Source organism: Lytechinus pictus, chromosome 13 (assembly GCF_037042905.1).
Source record: "Lytechinus pictus isolate F3 Inbred chromosome 13, Lp3.0, whole genome shotgun sequence".
Taxonomy (NCBI): domain Eukaryota; kingdom Metazoa; phylum Echinodermata; class Echinoidea; order Temnopleuroida; family Toxopneustidae; genus Lytechinus; species Lytechinus pictus.
The window spans coordinates 6,919,153-6,937,735 of NC_087257.1; the positions used below are offsets into that span (position 1 = coordinate 6,919,153).

At 39.4% G+C, this 18,583-nt stretch overlaps 1 protein-coding gene across 1 annotated transcript; it reads right to left on the reverse strand.

Moving 5' to 3' along the window:
• Positions 1 to 1,160: 1,160 nt before the first annotated feature.
• LOC129274953 (uncharacterized) lies at positions 1,161 to 15,965 on the reverse strand. The gene is made up of 5 exons (XM_064108913.1): positions 15,936 to 15,965; positions 14,983 to 15,122; positions 8,909 to 9,015; positions 7,025 to 7,197; positions 1,161 to 6,009 (listed from the first exon to the last, which is right to left on the reverse strand). Exons 1-5 carry the CDS (start codon positions 15,963 to 15,965, stop codon positions 5,734 to 5,736), a joined length of 726 nt encoding a protein of 241 aa, XP_063964983.1. The 3' UTR covers positions 1,161 to 5,733.
• Positions 15,966 to 18,583: the final 2,618 nt, after the last annotated feature.

An 18,583-nucleotide genomic window follows, 5' to 3' on the forward strand; every position in this document is an offset into this window, starting at 1 on the left:
TAGGCCTTAGACACGCCTTTTAATGTTGATTCCTATGTTGCCCCCCCCCCCCCCCTTATGCTTAATTGTACAGTTATGATTTTATGTATTCATTTTGATTGTTTTGGAAAAAGAATCGCTGGTTTCGATTTAGGTTGACGAAGGTAAAGCAAAACAGATTATCGAAACAAGCCTAGAGTAATATATATATATATATATATATTAATGTATAATCAATTTTTTCATAGTTTTTATATTCCTTCATCAGTCTTTTTATTCAGAACTTCATATCCTTAAATCTACCAGCGACGAAAAAGTCTCCCTTCTCTTCAACCTTATGCTCCACTTTACTCAGTAATTTCAGGGGCAGATCTAGGAATTTCTCAAAGGGTAGGGTCATTTTTTCAAAGAAATTTGCCCCCCCCCCCCAGAAAAAAAATCGCCACTGCTCACTATCACTTAATTTCCTTCTTGAATATATTCAGAGGCAGTGAACCTCAAAGGGGAAGTTCGTCATGAATATGTGACCTCTCATTGTTATTTGTCTTTCTTCCGCCACTTTGTGACTTTTGGATTCCGAAACCTATTGATGTGTGTGTGTGGGGGGGGGGGGTAGCCTCTCTGTGAGTGAACCAATCTCTTAACTATTCAAATGTGCTTAGTGAAGATTATTGAAGCTAGCCTGTGTCCAAAAATATTGTTCATTTTGACTGAGTGGAATTTGTCATTTTGACTATAAAATGGAATTTGTGCAGTGCACTTGTGAATTTGATCAGTTTCATTTGGAACCCAGTTTATGTTGTGCTGTAATAATTTTTTGAATAAGTGTTTTTTCTCAAAACAGATTTAAGTTATTTCATTTGTTCAGTAATATCATCAGACACATCCTTTAATACCCACTTATATATAAAAAAATATATATATATTTATCTAGCATATTCCATTAAAATGGAAATAAGGGGGAGCTGCTCGCATACAAATTCAAAGAAATACATAAATTCCTTGTTCTTTAATGGATTTTCATCAACCCTTCACCGATATTTATCTAAGATTTTCTGCTTTTATAAAAACAAATTTGTCATCAGAATAAACTATTTATTATACATTCACTTCCTCTATTAAAAGACACTTCAATCAAAGTTAATTACTTAACTCAAATAAACAATTAATAAAGGGCAAACTTTTACTTCAAAATAAAGATTTTATTATTGACATATACATATCAAATACAATCAAGTATATTTCTAAATTACCATATAATTATAGTCAATAATACATTTTTTGTTGTCTTCTAAATTAAAGGGATGTGGTATATGCATTTGTTTAAAAAACATACAAACAATAAAATTGCTTAATTCACACTCTTGTGCTCCATTGATTCATACCATACAAAAACTTTACCCTTGTTTTCAAACAATTTTGGAAATAATATCATAAATGACTACCCTTTTCTTTCACTGTAACCCTATGTATAAAGTGTGTAAATGAGTAATAACAGTGGAGTGGGCTCCACTGTCAATTTTTGTCGAATAAATAGCACATGGGCAGCTATTCATGAAACAAGTACTCGGTTTTGGGGGTTTTTTTTGGGGGGGTTACTGAATATTGTTATAAACTAAGTAACTACAAATCTTTGCATCAGACTGGCTGAGAGCACAAACGTTAAGTCAGTAAATTGGTCCATAGTGAAAATCGTTGACTTTTAAAATTTAATGAAACACTCCAGTTTACGTCCATTTATCCCGAATATATTAAGTCTTCCTTAGCAAGAGTATCAGCTCCTGATAAAGGCCATTATAGATAACTTCAGAATGTTTAGTGCTAAAATTGGCTGAAACATTGTTGTCTGATGTATGTACATTTGATAATCTGGGCTCCGTAACACAAAGGTTTGCGATGAATTACAAATATGAAAGAGCCGCACTGATTGGCTCCTGGTCAGTATTTTAAAACAGAGTGCGCATGCAACGATGATCATGATTGGTCATTGGTATTTAGCGATTGATTGCAAACCTTTGTTTTACGGAGCCCTGATCTTGAATAAAGGTTTCATACCCATTTACCATATATATATACACCTGCTTTAACTGTATTCATATTTTGTGTCTGTGACTCTATCATGCAATTTGTGAAATAATGGGGCATCCTAACCCCCTCCCCAACTAAAAAAAACATATTTATTTATAATCTACACATCATATGAATCTCTTCAATATTCCTGAACACTATTATGATCACATAAATCTCCGTTAAAGAAACTAAGAAATAACCTACACTTACTCTCATGATCATATAAAAATCATGACTATATACACGTACAATATAACACTACATATAGGTACTTTCTGGGAACTTTCCAAAACTTTAGTTCGGAAGCATCATGCTGTCGAAGTTCTTATTCACACCTTGTAACCAGAGCAAGCAATCTTTTTTTTTCAAGGGCCACAATTCGATACTTACTGTCTTAAACTGCAACATTGGATAAGCTTTAACATTGCAATGAATGAGGATTTTTCAAGGGCTCCTTTTTGAGATTCCAGACCTTTTATTTGGAGCATTTTGGTGGCTAAAATTTTCCCTGAACCAGAGGGTCGTGACGTGGATTCAAATCCCATCTTAGCCTAGCATCCTTTGGCAGGGCGTCAATCCAAACTTTGCCACTTTCCGGCAAGGTGTTGAATGAGTACCGGGTAGGATGTGAAAGGCTTTGTAGTATGCCTAGCAATTAAGTCTTGAACTATCATTGAAATGCTCCCAAGGGAGTGGAGAAGTGACATACATTGTGTGCAAGCATGCCACGATCAAATGACCAGTGTAATGATAATTACAATGTATTAAACTGCGTAGAAACATAAAGTAAAGTGCTATATATCTATCATTTAGTTACTTCATTGTTCTGTGATTATTTCACTTCACTACAATTCAACTCTCATGTATATATTGGGTGATTTCAAGTCTGGTCACTGGTGTTGGTGTTGGAAGCACAATTTAGACTGCTTCCCCTAGCTCCAAAATCTACTCTGAGTTTGGAAAACTGATCCAGATCACATTATTGACATCTCAACAACTAGAGAGAGACTTTTCAGGACCTTCTTCATTTTATATTTGGTCTTATACTCGTGTAAAAATCGACCTAACACCACCACCACCAAATGGTCAACACTGAACTTGAAATCACCCAATATATGCTTGTACCTTTATAAAGGAGATAAGGGCTGCACACTGAGCCCTATATTCTCAATCACATCGTACATATATATAATCTGTGCACATGAATTGAATAGGCAGTCCATTTTGCAGGATCCCGCCAAATAGTACCGTCTTTTGAGAACATGAGCAATTCCAAGCACTAATTTTTCTCGAAAAACATAACAGCGTGGATTTTTCATAATACTGAAGAGTAATCTGACAAATTCATTGGAATGTTCTGTCCAATTCAGTCTATTACATCTCAGTTTCAGTTTATGGTAACTCCCGTAGAAACTTGGCAGGAGGGCATTTTGCTGGTAAACGCCAAGCTGATATATAACCAATTACCTCGGAAACATGTCTAGGTTAAATCAATCATAGTGGCTGACCTTATAGACGAATGATATTACTCTCTGGCCATTTTTTATCAAAGTGGAGACAATGGAAGAGTGGGAATTCGAACTCACAACCTTGCGATTACGAGGAATGCATTAACCACTGTTCAAAGTATTACTTAACTGACAATTAAACATTATACAGAGCTGCCAAGTTGTATTTTGCATTTTCAGTATTCTTATCCCCCAAAATCAGTATTTTTATCATGTGAGATAAATATGCAGACCTGCCAACCTCTGGGAATGAAAAACTGTATTCTGTGATTAAAGGAGAATGAAACCCTTGAAACCAGCTGAATCCATATCAAAGAGAAAAATCAAAGAAACATATTGTTGAAAGTTTGAGGAAGATTGAATGAATAATAAGAAAGTTATGAGCATTTGAATATTGAGATCACTAATGCCATGTAGATCCTCCCATTGGCAATGCGACCAAGATCTGTGATGTCACACACGTACAACTCCCTCATTACTTTAGTACTTATTTCACTTATATTCTCACTTTTATAGAGTCTATCACAAGGTGAGGTGTTCTCTTTATGAGAGGACAAGTACACAGATTTCACAACATTATATCATTGATGAATCGTTTGTCATATGATTAGAATGAGCAAAAAGAGATGTTTTGGGGTATATTTTCAGTGTCCAAAAGGGGAGAGTTGTTCATCTGTGACATCATAGATATTGGTCGCATTGCCAATGGGAGGATCTCCATAGCATTAGTGATCTCGACATTCAAATGCTCATAACTCTTCTATTGCTAGTCCTATTTTACTCAAACTTTTGTTGATCTTATTCTTTGATTTTTCTGCTTTCACAAAAGCTAACTTGCTCCAAGAGTTTCATTCTCCTTTAAAAAATATATATTTTCCCCAAAAAAAGTGTATTTCATAACAAAATGCTTGGCGCACTCGCTCATCGCGGCGCTCAAGCTGCATGCAAGCTAAAATGCGCACTGCTCTTGCAGATGAAAAAAAAAAACATTAAAACAAGTGTATATCTTCACCCCGGTTTTAACAAAATGATTGAAAAAAAAAACAAGTTACCTGAAATTACATTGATCTAATAACCATATTTGTGTACGTTTTATGAAATAGAGACATATAGAGATTATTTTTCTCAATAAATTACGATTTAGTAAAAAAAAAAAGGATTTTTCAAAGAAAAAACGTACTGCCGTATTTTAGTTGGAAAAACGTACTAAATACGGCTAAAACGTACTGGTTGGCAGGTCTGATTATAGTACAGTACTCTATGATGATTATTTTGAATGTTTTAGTCCTATTCAATTTTAAAAGTTGCATCATTGTAATTTTCATTATATTCAGTGGCGGATCTAGGTAGGGGCACATCCAACCCTTGCCCCCCCCCCCCCTCCCACCCTTTGCTAGTCATTGTCATTCATAATCAAGTGAGGATCCCTTTTGGAGGGCTTGTAAAATTTCACCTGGGAAAAAATGACCTCCTTTTTGTAGTGAATATGCTTTTTTGGATTGTCAAATTATCCCTGACATAAATTTCCCCTTTATGGGGGGGGGGGGGTTGTTAATTTTTTGGGAGTACAAAAAGCCCCCCCCCCCCCACCCTGGAAAATCCTGGATCATCGCCTGATTATATTACATCATTAATTATCTAACCACATACAGTCAAGGAGGAGGGGTCATTGACCAGTTTTCAAAGAGGTGGATATACATGTACTGACAAAGTGTGGACGATTGAATTACTTGACATTAATGATTATATGACACCGAGATAGATCCTTGGCATTTGATTGGTTGTTTGATATCGATTTTGTTCATTGCACGCGCGCACCCTGACTGCCGGCATCACAAGTAAAACCACTCACGTTTACAGCGCGCATGTTGTATGTACGCAACACACGCGACAATCAATTAACAGAACGAGCTCGCACTGCATGATCATAATCTTTGTGCATCGAAATTGATAAATTTCATATGAAAAATAACCTAGTTTCAAGTGTCATATAAACTAAATAATGAATGTTCCTTCATTCGTGCAATGGACAGAATACTTCATTCTGTGAAAGGTGAAAAGAATGATCCATTCAACGAGGCGTAGCCGAGTTGAATGGATCTTTTCATCTTTCACCTCATGCAGTATTCTGTCCATTGCACTCATAAACATTCATTATTTGTACAATGGAGGAGTTTCACCACAGGAATGGAACAAGCACTGCAGTCTTGCGGAGGTAGTTCTGATAAGACGGGTCGCTTCCCCACTTCTTCAACCCGTACTTCTCCAGCATGGGGATGCCGCTGACCTTCGTCAGGAGCAGGGTCACAAAGATGGGAGAGATCGCGGTGAGATGCTGCCAGCCAGTCAGGGAGGAAGAGGCCGAGACGTAGAGGCCGAGCCAGCAGAGGATCTCACCGAAGTAGTTAGGATGGCGACTGATGCTCCAAAGACCAGTGTTGATGAATTTACCCTAATGATTGAAGGGAGGGGGGGGGGAGGGTTAGAGATAATATGTTGATCACTTTTTTGCTCAGACTTTTTTTTTGTTTCATAACGTGTTTCATGGAAATTCCAAACCAGTAAAATCTGCATATGTTAGTCAAATATTTTGGGACCACAGACGTCTATTCAACTTTGTAAATACTGCAAGTTGTGTATATATGGAAAACTGCTTAGACTTTAACAATTCAATTAATGGAAGGTTTAATTACAAACTACACAGTTGTGTAGATCCAGTACTCAATTCTTAAGATTTGTCACTTTCTGTATCAAAAACATACATCATTTTGGTTAACTGTACATAAAAATTCACAGGGAATAATTGTCCTGGTATCGCATCGCAATTTGCTCCACATTTTGAAAGACTGCTATACTTTAAAGCCTTTTGTATAGCATATTTTTACATAGGACTGTACATGTACGTTACTTTAATAGTTGAGAGCTTAAATGCTATCTAAATTTGCAAAACAAAGTTATTCCCTGAATTCATATTTCTTGCATAAATCAAGAAATCAAGGTCCAAATAGTTCTGATAATTTTGGGCCCTGAAAGTGTCGCTTTCTACATGTATAGCAAATCTGATATGACAACATTTTGATACCAAACTTTAATACCTTTCTCTGTAATTTCATTGTTTAATAAATTGTGTAATTATCTATATCTTTAACCTTTTTTATTGTTGGCAACACAAATGCATAGGATTTATACGTGAAATTTCAAATCATATTTCTGGGCAATTTTGGGCCTGATATGTACTTACAGAAAGTTGCGTAACTTTAATCTAGAATTCAACCCCCATGCATGCCAAGTTCGGTCTCAAAAGTTAAGAAGAAACTTGAAAGAAAGGGAGCCAGAAAATGTAGCGGCAAAACCTTTTCATTTCCGCGATTAGGACCAATATTCAAAACATTGAGGGTAGGCCCATCGCCCCCCCCCCCCTTCCTGCCAAACTAGAGTTCACTAACAAAGGCTATAAATGTACTTACAGCATTGGCAGGGTTGGCTTTGAAGACAGATTTCTGCCTGTCGGCAATGACTTCCATTAAGAACCCCACGGCCCAGGTGCCCCATCCAATGTAATCACGGACACCAAGAGGTTCGTCCCTCTTAACTCCATTCAAAGCGATCGATGGGCTTAGGGTAACAAATATCCAAAGAGCTTTGGAAGACAAAAACAGAGGAAACAATACAAAGGTATAAATATGACCATAATAAATATCAATATTTAAAAATTGCCAAAGCGATCGTTGGCCTTAGAGTCAGGTATGACTATAGAGCTGCTGAAGAATGAAAAGGAGGTAACGATTCAGGGATAACATCTATAAATATATATTTTTTCAATGCAATGTTTCTATGAGTAAAGAATACACTTTCATGATTTCATCATACATGTAAAAGTGCATTATTGCAATAATTGATAAAATAATTACCCTCCATCAATTCAGTTTGAAATAACTGATATTTGCCCATATTTTTTTTTTTACTCATATTTTTTTTTTATTTATGAACATATTGTAAACCGATACATTTCAGTCATTGGCTGCAGCATGTGTATTACAGTTTTTGATATAAATAAACCATGTTTTTCAAAAATGAAACATGTATTAACAAACCACATATATACATGTGTTGTTTTTTTTGGGGGGGTGGGGGGTTTAATACATTTTTCATGATAATTCACCAATCACACTGTAAATATGTGCGTGAAAACATCCAACAGTCATCTATACAACCCATGAACCACACGAGGAACAGCGACTTTCCGTTTAAATGGAAAATCCATTTTGGTACTTTACTTTTCCTGTGAAACTTTAATGAATTTACCTTTGCAAAACCAAATTATGTTTCTGCTCAGTACGTTATCTATGACAAAAATGGAATTTTCATTCGAGATCAAGTTGAAACAGAATTACTGGTCTCCGAAAAGGGAAAGGTATTTTTTATTAAATAGGAAATCACTGTCCTAGCCACACAGCTGAAGAGATACACACTTTCACGAAATTTGTCCACCGTGGAAGTCCAGTGATTAAAATGGATCCAATCTGATTTGGCACAAGCACATTCAAAATAATGGAAATACAAAAGATGCAAGTTTCCATGTTAACTTCCAAACGCAGGATGGCACAACAAGGAGGCATTCTCATTTTAGGGTAGTTTGCAACTTAGGGGCAGGGGGGGTGGAGGAGGCCTATTTAGCCAGGAAAAAAGCCACAATGCGAGTTTGGGGTGATTCCCCCCCCCCCCCCCTAAAAAAAAAAGCGCAAAAGAGCCATGAAATTTTTAAAAATCCATTGGAATTTTAAATAATCCCCATTCAATGCAACATTAAAGCTTATCAATTATGGCGGAGTAAAGCCCAACGCATACTGTCCAACGTGATGGCCCTGAGATCCGTTTGTAACAAAATCGCAGTGTGTGCACCAACCTGCACCTGTGATCCGATTTGTTTGCAAGGGCATCGCAGACCGAATTTCAGACATTTGACCTGTCAAACCTTCCTGCAATTGTGATAATTTTAGCCAATCAGATTTGTCCTAGATGATGACGTAAAAACAACTTTGCCAAGCTGTTGCAGATGAAATACATGTATGTGCAAGAAAAGCGAATGTGCTATGGAGATGCAGCGGGCTGCAGAGCTGTCACGATCTGTGTGCTGACCTGTAATGGCAACTGTGAGCACTGAGATGCGATTAGCAACGTGTTGCATTCGGATCTTAGTAGGCCTACATGTAGTGAATGCTTGGCTTCAGGCATTTGGTTGTAACAAGTACTGTACATGTAGCCCTCGAAAATCAAATTAAGTATTAAAAAAATGCCTGCCTTTTGCCTACGTGTACCTAGCTTTACATCTACTCGATCTGCATACTAACCTTGCAAGGTCCAGAACACAAAGAAAAGTGAAGGCTGGTTTTTAGCTTTGTTGAACCTCCTATCGAAGCCATCGGAGAGAATTCTTGAAAAAAGATGTAGACCCAACCTGTGAAGGGCAGGCAATTTAGAAAAGGAAAAATTTTTATGCATCTTTCCTTCTAATTAAAGGTTAAAGACAGTAGTTGCGACAACCAATTGTTTCATGAGAAAATCTTTAGATCAAGGTAATTGCCAAAACATTATCATTCATCTAGATCTAGTACATTAATGTCAACTGATCTATGTATAATCATGAAATCTTAGCTCAAAATCAATCATTCTGATGATCATTATTCACAGAAAAGCATATGTGGGACAGAGTATTAATACCGCTTAGAAAAATATCGGACATTTCATGGAATTCCGTGCTTATTTTGCTCATTTCTCAGAAATCGAGCATTTTCTTCCATAGCTATTTGGCACATTACATACACTGGTGGCAATTTCACTGGATTCTGTTCAAACTCATTTTGAGTTCGTTACTGGTATTTATCTTTAACATCTTCATCTAGGCAACAAAAATATGGTTCGATATATAGATAAGAATTTGTTAAATTGACTCTCCTGAGAATTCTTATATAATAAGTCACTATTATGGGGGGTGTTGCAAGAAAATATTTGCGATCGATTGCAAATATTCTGTTGCAATTTACCAACTGATAGATCAACGTTAGCTGTAGCAAATCAGATTAAACTTCTTGTTTCAAGGAGCAGATTAGCAATCAATCACTAATTTGCAATTAATTACAAGACATATGATTGATTTAGAGACAAAAAATAGACTTGCAATTTATCGTAAGTTTCTTGCAACACCCCATAAATCTCCTTAAGTTTAATTGAATCAAATTAATTTCTTTCCTGTCAGCTAAACATTTACAGTGTATACACTCCCCTCCAAAAGTTTGGGAACACCTGCCTTCAGTGTGTGTTTTTCGAACTTTAGTAGACTTTACCAAGGTTAAGCCTCATAGTACAGCTGTATTTTTGTTTTAAAGTGAAGGCTATACACCAGTGTACATTTTATCATTGATTCATACGAATTCAAAGCTCTTAAGGGACGTGCAGCTGCCAAAGAGGGCAGGCTACCAGTCAAGATGGCATTCTCTAAAAAATGCTTACTTCTTTTAACATTGTTCTGTTTGGGGTTCTTTTCTGAAATTCTTCCCAATATTTTGTGAATGTTACAGCAGATGTCCTCAGAATTTGTTGCTCAGTATTGTTCATAAGACAGTTAATTTATGGAAATCTGCATCTTTATCCTGGAAAACATCTGAACTTGACAAATGCCTAATCCTTCTTTAAAGAAAATACATGGAAGTGGAGTAGACATCAGTGCAATTTGAAATTCATGAATTCAAAAGTTATTCAGATTTTTTTACACTTATTCCAGTGCACCTTCACTCATTTTGCCTATTCAGTTTTCTTAGTCAGAAGTCAGTCACAAAATTAAAATGGCTAAGACAAGACAGCTTTCTTTGGAAACACGTCAGTCAATTGTAGTTTTGAGGAAAGAAGGCTACTCCATGCAAGAAATAGCCAGGAAACTCAAGATCAGTATCCATGCGGTTCACTACAGCCTGGAACGCAAAGAGGCCACTGGGTCTAATGGGAACAGGAGACGAAGTGGTAGGCCAAAAACAACATCTCCTGCTGAAGATAAATACATTCGGGTGAGCAGTCTGCGCAACCGTTGTCTGACTTGCCCACAAATTACAGCTGGCCTCAACAACACCCGTGAGATGCCTGTATGTTCTTCAACTGTTAGAAGACGTCTCTGTGGAGCAGGGCTGATGGGCTGTGTGGCTTCAAGGAAACCACTCCTCAAAGAAAAGAACCGGAAGAAAAGGCTTGCTTGGGCTAGGAAGCATATAAAGACTGGTCTTTGGAGCAGTGGCAGAAGGTTCTTTGGTCTGACGAATCAAAGTTCGAGGTGTTTGGCAGCAAGCAACGTACCTATGTGAGACGGCGAAAATGAGAAAAGATGCTACCCCAGTGCATCAAGCCAACTGTGAAACATGGTGGTGGTAATGTCATGGTTTGGGGTTACTTTAGTGCAGGAAATGTAGGCAGCTTGCACAGAGTAGAGGGTATCCTCAACCAGCACGGCTATCATTCAATCCTACAGCGGAAGGCCATCCATCCCTTCAGGGAAACGCCTGATCGGAGAAGGATTCGTTTTCCAGCAGGACAATGACCCAAAACACATGTCAAGACTAAGCAAAGACTACTTGAAGAAAAAGGAAGAGAAGGAAGTCCTGGAAATCATGGATTGGCCACCCCATGCAGTCCCAAGATCTCAATCCCATCGAGTTTTCCATCGAATTTTCCATATCAGTGAAACACTGAGTATTGTTTGATTTTATTTTTGTGTATGACTTCTGACTAGGAAAAAGAAAAATGAATGAAGTTGCACATGTTTTAGTGTAAAAGCTCTGAATAACTGCAATAACTGCATGTACTAAAAGAAGTTAGCATTTTGAAAGAATGCCTTCTTGACTGGTAGGCAGACATTTAAGAGAGTATAAATTTGTTTGAATCAATAACAAAATTTACACTGCTGTATAATCTTCACTTTAAAACAAAAATTCAACTATGCTATGAGCCTCAATATTGTAGCATAATGAGTTATGCCTTTAAGATGTATTTCATAGTTTAATCGTAGAGGGCGATATTTTAGTTGTGATATGCTTTGCGATTATTGGAGAAGTACGTCAGTTCGCTGGGAGCTGCGGTGGCGTGCGGTTGTAAGATGTAAGCTCCGAATAAATCAAGATGAACTGTATACTGAATATCTCCCAAGTTGCTTCATTTGCATGATTTAGGTTGAGTGAGCGGGTGATCCGGTGTATTTCAGAGGAGCGAGAGAGTGTACCACGTTGCACAATATACTTTTGTGAACGAACCTGCCCCAAAAGAGATATATAAGTGAGGAGAAGCGTGGACCGGGTTCTGGAGACTGCGAGACGGCAGAACGCTACCCCGACAGGGCCCGGTTACGCCACACTGGTGGCAGCGGTGGGATTGAACAACGTGGTATTGGAAGCTCAGACAACTTAGGCGCCTGTATTACAGGGAGCGCCACGTATATCGCCTATGAAGATTGCCAGGAGAGAGGCAAGAAGAGAGCGCCTATGCACGTTGGTGAATAGCACCCGGAGTGTGTGTGTTGGCGACGGCGTGGATAGCGCCGAGGAAGGGAGCCTGGAGAGAGGCAAGAAGAGAGCGCCTATGCACGTTGGTGAATAGCACCCGGAGTGTGTGTGTTGGCGACAGCGTGGATAGCGCAGAGGAAGGGAGCCTGGAGAGAGGCAAGAAGAGATAGTGCCTACACACGTTGGTGAATAGCGCCCTGGGTGTGTGTGGCGGAGATAGTGCCTACACACGTTGGTGAATAGCGCCCTGGGTGTGTGTGGCGGAGATAGTGCCTACACACGTTGGTGAATAGCGCCCTGGATGTGTGTGGCGGAGATAGTGCCTACACACGTTGGTGAATAGTGCCCAGTGTGTGTGGCGGAGATAGTGCCTACACACGTTGGTGAATGGCGCCTTGGGTGTGTGTGGCGGAGATAGCGCCTACACACGTTGGTGAATGGCGCCTTGAGTGTGCGTGGCGGAGGTAGCGCCTATACACGTGGGTGAATAGCGCCTATTGAGTCGGTTGTAGAAATGGACAACCAACGAGTGGCTTGGAGGAGGAAACTGAAATTCCTTGCAGGATAAGTACAGCGTGGAGATGGGGATCTCTGAACGTCGAAGAGAAGTACTTGTTGGATATGCAGATACTAGCAACGAGGGAACTGGAGCTGTCCTACATGTATGTTGGGAAGGAGCAAGTCATGTCCTATGCTAGTGGGGTACTGCATTCAGAAAGCAGAGAAAAACTACTATGGGGCTCATAAAGAGTCATGGGCCATGGTAGTGTTTCGGAGCTGCAACAGAACTTCTATGGGCGGAGATCAGGACGGATCATCGGGCACTTGGTTGGATCTTTGCAGAGGCAAGGGTGGTTGCCGTGGAATTTGACATCAGCAATGAGCAGTTACCAACAGAAAGAACCTTCGATCAGGTAGATTTTGGAAGCAGAGCATCAGTCAGTCGACCGGCCCGATTGGTCAAAGGTGGCTTCAAAGTCTAGTGTGGAGAAGTCCTATTGGAGGATGCACAGCTGGAGATGAAGCAAGACATACTCTACAGGAAGTAGGAGTGTGACCAAGGTCGGAAAGTAACCTGGCATGTGATGTTGTTCTTCAGATAGATAGTTCGAAGGAATTGCGTTGGATGCACATCCGCTGATTGTTACGGCGGGGTAACGCCTTGGCCTCCAAAGAAGTCTTTAGAGAGAGATCGAAATGATGAAAAGTAGTTCTAGACATGCGCCTTGAAGAAACCCCCAAGAAGAAATCCTCTAGCACTTCAATCCGCAGAATAGATATTGGACAGAACTTTCGCTATAGATTACTTTGTGCCAGAAACAGTCAGACTCTGACGCATTTGATTTTTGTATTCAACATGTTGTTTTATGCCTTGATGTATTCTTTATATTTTTTGCTTCCATGTTTTCCTTTTCTTATTTTCTAACCTTTCTTATATCATTCTCATCTTGACATTTTCCTGATCTCAATGCTACTCTCTTTACTCTTTACTTTATCTATTTCTGTATATAGATTATTTTGGTTGTTAATGTAAAAACGGTACTTCCTTTATGTACTATGCCAATGTATATACCTGTATACTTTTAACGATGTTTTCATGTTTTATTTTCTTCTTTGGAAGAGCGAGATAACATTTAAAGAAATTCATGTTTATGCTTTGTTGTTAATACCTGGTCCGAGGACAGCCCAGACTTGGGGAGGGGCTGTGTAGCATAATGAGTTATGCCTTTAAGATGTATTTCATAGTTTAATCGTAGAGGGCGATATTTTAGTTGTGATATGCTTTGCGATTATTGGAGAAGTACGTCAGTTCGCTGGGAGCTGCGGTGGCGTGCGGTTGTAAGATGTAAGCTCCGAATAAATCAAGTTGAACTGTATACTGAATATCTCCCAAGTTGCTTCATTTGCATGATTTAGGGTGAGTGAGCGGGTGATCTGGTGTATTTCAGAGGAGCGAGAGAGTGTACCACGTTGCACAATATACTTTTGTGAACGAACCTGCCCAAAAGAGATATATAAGTGAGGAGAAGCGTGGACCGGGTTCTGGAGACTGCGAGACGGCAGAACGCTACCCCGACAGAGCTCGGTTACGCCACACTATCAATAAAGTCTACCAAGTATATAAAAGCACACACTGAATGCAGGTGTTCCCAAACTTTTGGAGGGGAGTGTATATAGATCTATAAACATTAGCCCATCATCATCATCTTTATTTTCTGAATACCGTATCTGGCAACATTTTTCTCAACAGGGAGTTTGATGAGAACAGAGCTAGGATTTGCTTTCTTATGCATGTGTACAACAGTATCTTGATCTTAATGATATCACAACACAGGCATATTTTTTTTCAGGGGCTACTTCTCAGTTCTCACAAACTTAATGTCTAAATCTGATTAAGATCTAAAATCTAATAAGATTGGATAAACGTTAACATTAAGGAAAGAGCTCCTTTTTTTTAGTTTCCAGGGATCTTTTGAGCATTATAGTCCTGAGCTAAATCGCCCCCAGCCTTTGTGCATTTTTCCCCGTCACAACCAAAGATGAGGTATATGCCCCATCGAGATCTCTCTTTTTTTTCACATAAAGGAGTCATATAGCTAGACAGACACAACTTAAGGCAAGCAAAAGAGGTTCTTTTGCAACATACATGTACAATGTACATGTAGCAGAGTTTGAGATGTGAGAAAATGGACACATAGCACGAGATGGAGGGGAGTGTGTGTGTGTATTTGAGTTTTGTCAGACGTGTATTAATCAGATATGATTATTTACGTCTGGGACCGACCTTTGAAGTCACCATCCGAAAGATGATTCAAGTCTTTGCATATATCCTTCATACTATAGCACATAAATACGGTTAGGAACAAATCATGTAGACCCACCTGGTAGCCCAAACAGAGACCAGTCCAGTCTGAATACGCTGCCGCAGGAAGTACGTACCACCCCATCTCAAGCTTTGTGTCGCCAACAATAGAAAAGTTCCACTTCCTGAAAGAAAAGAAAAAATTAAGTAACTACAAGGCTATTTTATAAACAAAAAGTTTTTAAAGACCTTTGGACATAGTCGAAAAAAAAGCCAGAGGCCTTTAATATGCGGCTTTGGCATGCATGCCAGCAGTTAGCCTAGTCCCACATGCATGTCAGTGTGGACATACATGTGGGCGCGTCGTGGTCTAGTGGTTCTGACTCTCGTCTTTCAGACCCCAGAGGGTCGTGGGTTCGAGTCCTAGCCATGGCGTGTTTTTCTTCAGCAAGAAATTAATCCACACTGTGCTGCACTCAACCCAGGTGAGGTAAATGGGTACCGGTAGGAAGTAATTCCTCAAAAAGCTGTGCGAACCAGAATCGGTAGACTAGCTTAGCCGGGGTAATATAGGAGCGCCTTGAGCACCTATCCAGGTGGATACGTGCGCTATACAAATCCTGTATTATTGTGTGCAGTTGTTAACATCAGGGGCCCATTTCTCAACACCTTGACAAGTTAATCCACCAAGCATGGTGTCATGAACATGTACTGTACGTGCCCCTTTCACCTGAGAAGAACCTGTTTTATGTGTTAGCAAGTGCCATTTCTCGTATCAGTGCCAAATTTTACCCCAAAAAAGCCCCCTCACGAACGTGTTCTGTGGCCGTTTTATGTGTGAGCAAGTGCCTAATGTACTTGCCTTCTTGTAAGTGCCCTTTCTCAAATCAGCGCCCCTTTTTCCCCAAGAAAAGTGCCCCTCCAAATGTGTTCTGTGCCCCTTTCATACATGTACCTATTACCCGTTTATTCCGTTCGCAAGTGCCCCTTTGCCTTCTTATAGATGGCCTTTCTCGTATGTGCCCTTTTTACCCAAGAAAAGTGACTCTCGTTTACAAACATGTTCTGTGCCCCTTTCACCCGAGATGAACCTGTTTTATGTGTATAACAAGTGCCCCTTTGAAACAAGAAAACCATATTCTCATTTGTATATATATGGTACTACTTATCCTGAGGGAAAAAACTTGTAAGAATAATAAGGACTATGTGCATTAAGTTTCTCGAGTCATGTGAGTGGGGGTAGATAAGCAGTGGCATACAGATGGGGGGGGGGGGCTCTTGCTCCCCCAAAAAAATAATCACAACCAAGAAAAAACAGAGCAAAGGAAAGATAGAAGGGTGAAATGTATTATTTTCTGAATCATTGTGTCAAAATCTATCAAGAAATTGGATTTTTGTTTAATATAAAAACGTCAGAATTTTTGCTCGCTCGCTCCTTCGTATAAATTTTATGTGATATGACATGTCTAGCCCCCTCAAAATTTTTTGCTCATGAAACCACTGTAGATAATTTTTTTCTTTGTTTTAACTTTAAGATAGAGCCCTTTTTTAAAGAATAATTGCCTATTTTCCTGTGCCACCCCATTTCAACTTCGCTACGCTGCCCGTGTAGACTAGGTTCTTTGTCCGGACAGATCATTTGTCCGCAGACAAGACAGTGAGTTAATTTCAGGAGCTTGAACTAGAACAGTATGTACAGTCGTTTTTTCTTCTCACTGTGAAGACATGGAATACCCTACCACCTGATGTTATTTCTGCCCCATTAGTCTTTTCCTTCCGGCAGAGACTGATGGTGATGCAAGCAGCCTAAAAATGCAAGCAGCCTAAAAATGCAAGCAGTCTAAAAATGCCAGCCACTGGTTTTACTTGCACATTTGATTTATTTTTATTTAACTGCACCATCCAGCACAATCACAAGGTTGGTGTTTCACATAGATTTAAGTATGACTTAGAGTCGCACTTGAACTTTGCGTACGGTATAAAAGGCTTGACCGCATTGGTCAGATCCTGTCATGAGGACGTGCACTACTGCGTATCTATCAATAAGATCGCACATTGCATTTCATGTACGAGTCAGCATTTAAGTGCGACGTAAGTCATACTTAAGTTAAAATCTTTGTGAAACACTCCCCAGACACACAAGGCCTGAAGAAAAGAAGAGCTTTCAAATCGAAATCAATAACGATGAAAGTATTTACCAGACAAGCACAAATAAGGACAATTACATTGGACATTGATTTCTTTTAACTTTAATTAAATCACGACTACCTCGAGCAAAGTTCGTGCAGGCTCCACTCCACTTCACTACCACTACACTACGCTCCACCTACCCGAACTTCGGGACCGTGAACTCGATCTGATATTCCGAGTGACAAAGGTGGGATCAAAAAGTTATTTATTGTAAAAATTAAAGAAAAAATATAACGAGAAAGAAAAATAGCTTAATTTCTTCCTCTACACCCTTATTTCACTCCGTGTCCATCCTCCGGTTATCCTCAAAATTTGTGATTTTGGGCCAGTATCTAATTCCTCACACGTATTATTCACGGCCAATTTCAAAACATCGCATGCGATCGGATCGGTCGCAGGCCAACCAACATAAATATTTATATTAATATTGGATGGCTCAGAAAATACCAGAAATATTCTAAGAGTTTGGGAAAATATTCCAAGAATCAGTGGAATATTTTCCCAAACTCTTGTCTGAGGTAAGTCACGACCATGACGACATGCCAAGGCCAAGGAACTATTCTACTAGTACGGTACTACTAGTACGTAGTACCGCGATACCGTACCAGAAATATTCTAACTCTAAAACAAAGTCTAACTTCTAAGTAAGACTCTTACTAAGACTAAGAGTAAGACTAAGTAAGAGTAAGAGTGGTACTAAGAAGTAAGAGTTTGGAAAAATATTCCAAGAATCGTTATATTTTTTTTCTTTAATGATTACAATAAATAACTTTTTGATCCCACCTTTGTCACGCGGAATATCAGATCGAGTTCACGGTCCCGTAGTTCGGGTACCGGTAGGTGTTAGGTGGAGTGTAGTGTAGCGGTAGTCAGTAGAGGCGCACGGCCAATATTGGAGACTGTCTCCAATGTGGGAGATTATCTCCAATATCAGAGACTTTTGTAAAGAATTTGGGTATCCAATTTCAGAGACAGTCTCCAGTTTTGGAGACCAATTTCCTTTGTTTACATTTGCTGCAAAAGGATTTACCTTGGCGGCAAATAAAAATGTGATAAGCAGATTCCTCATGAAAAATTACCCCTTTTCACCGTCGACGTCTACTTAAAAAATTCACCGTCTACTTTTGTTTTGATAAGGATTTTTGTTTTGTCAATCACACACAAAACAAATGGGCATCTGACCTCAGTGAGACAAAATTTTGGGTGGAAAAAATCATGCTTTTGTTGATGTTGTTTCTTTTGTCCTTTTGCAAAGCAAGTCTCCAATGTGGGAGATTGTCTCCCCTATTGGAGAGAGTCTCCCATATTGGCCGTGCGCCTCTACTGGTAGTGAAGAGGGGAGTGGAGCCTGCACGAACTTCGCTCGAGAGTCGAGGTAGGCTCCGCTGTGCAGTGGCCGTCGTATGCGTAGACAGCGAAATCTCACTGGTTATACCGCCGGTGTAGCGGCGGATTCGGTTCCACCGGCGGATACCGTATCCGCCGGCAGA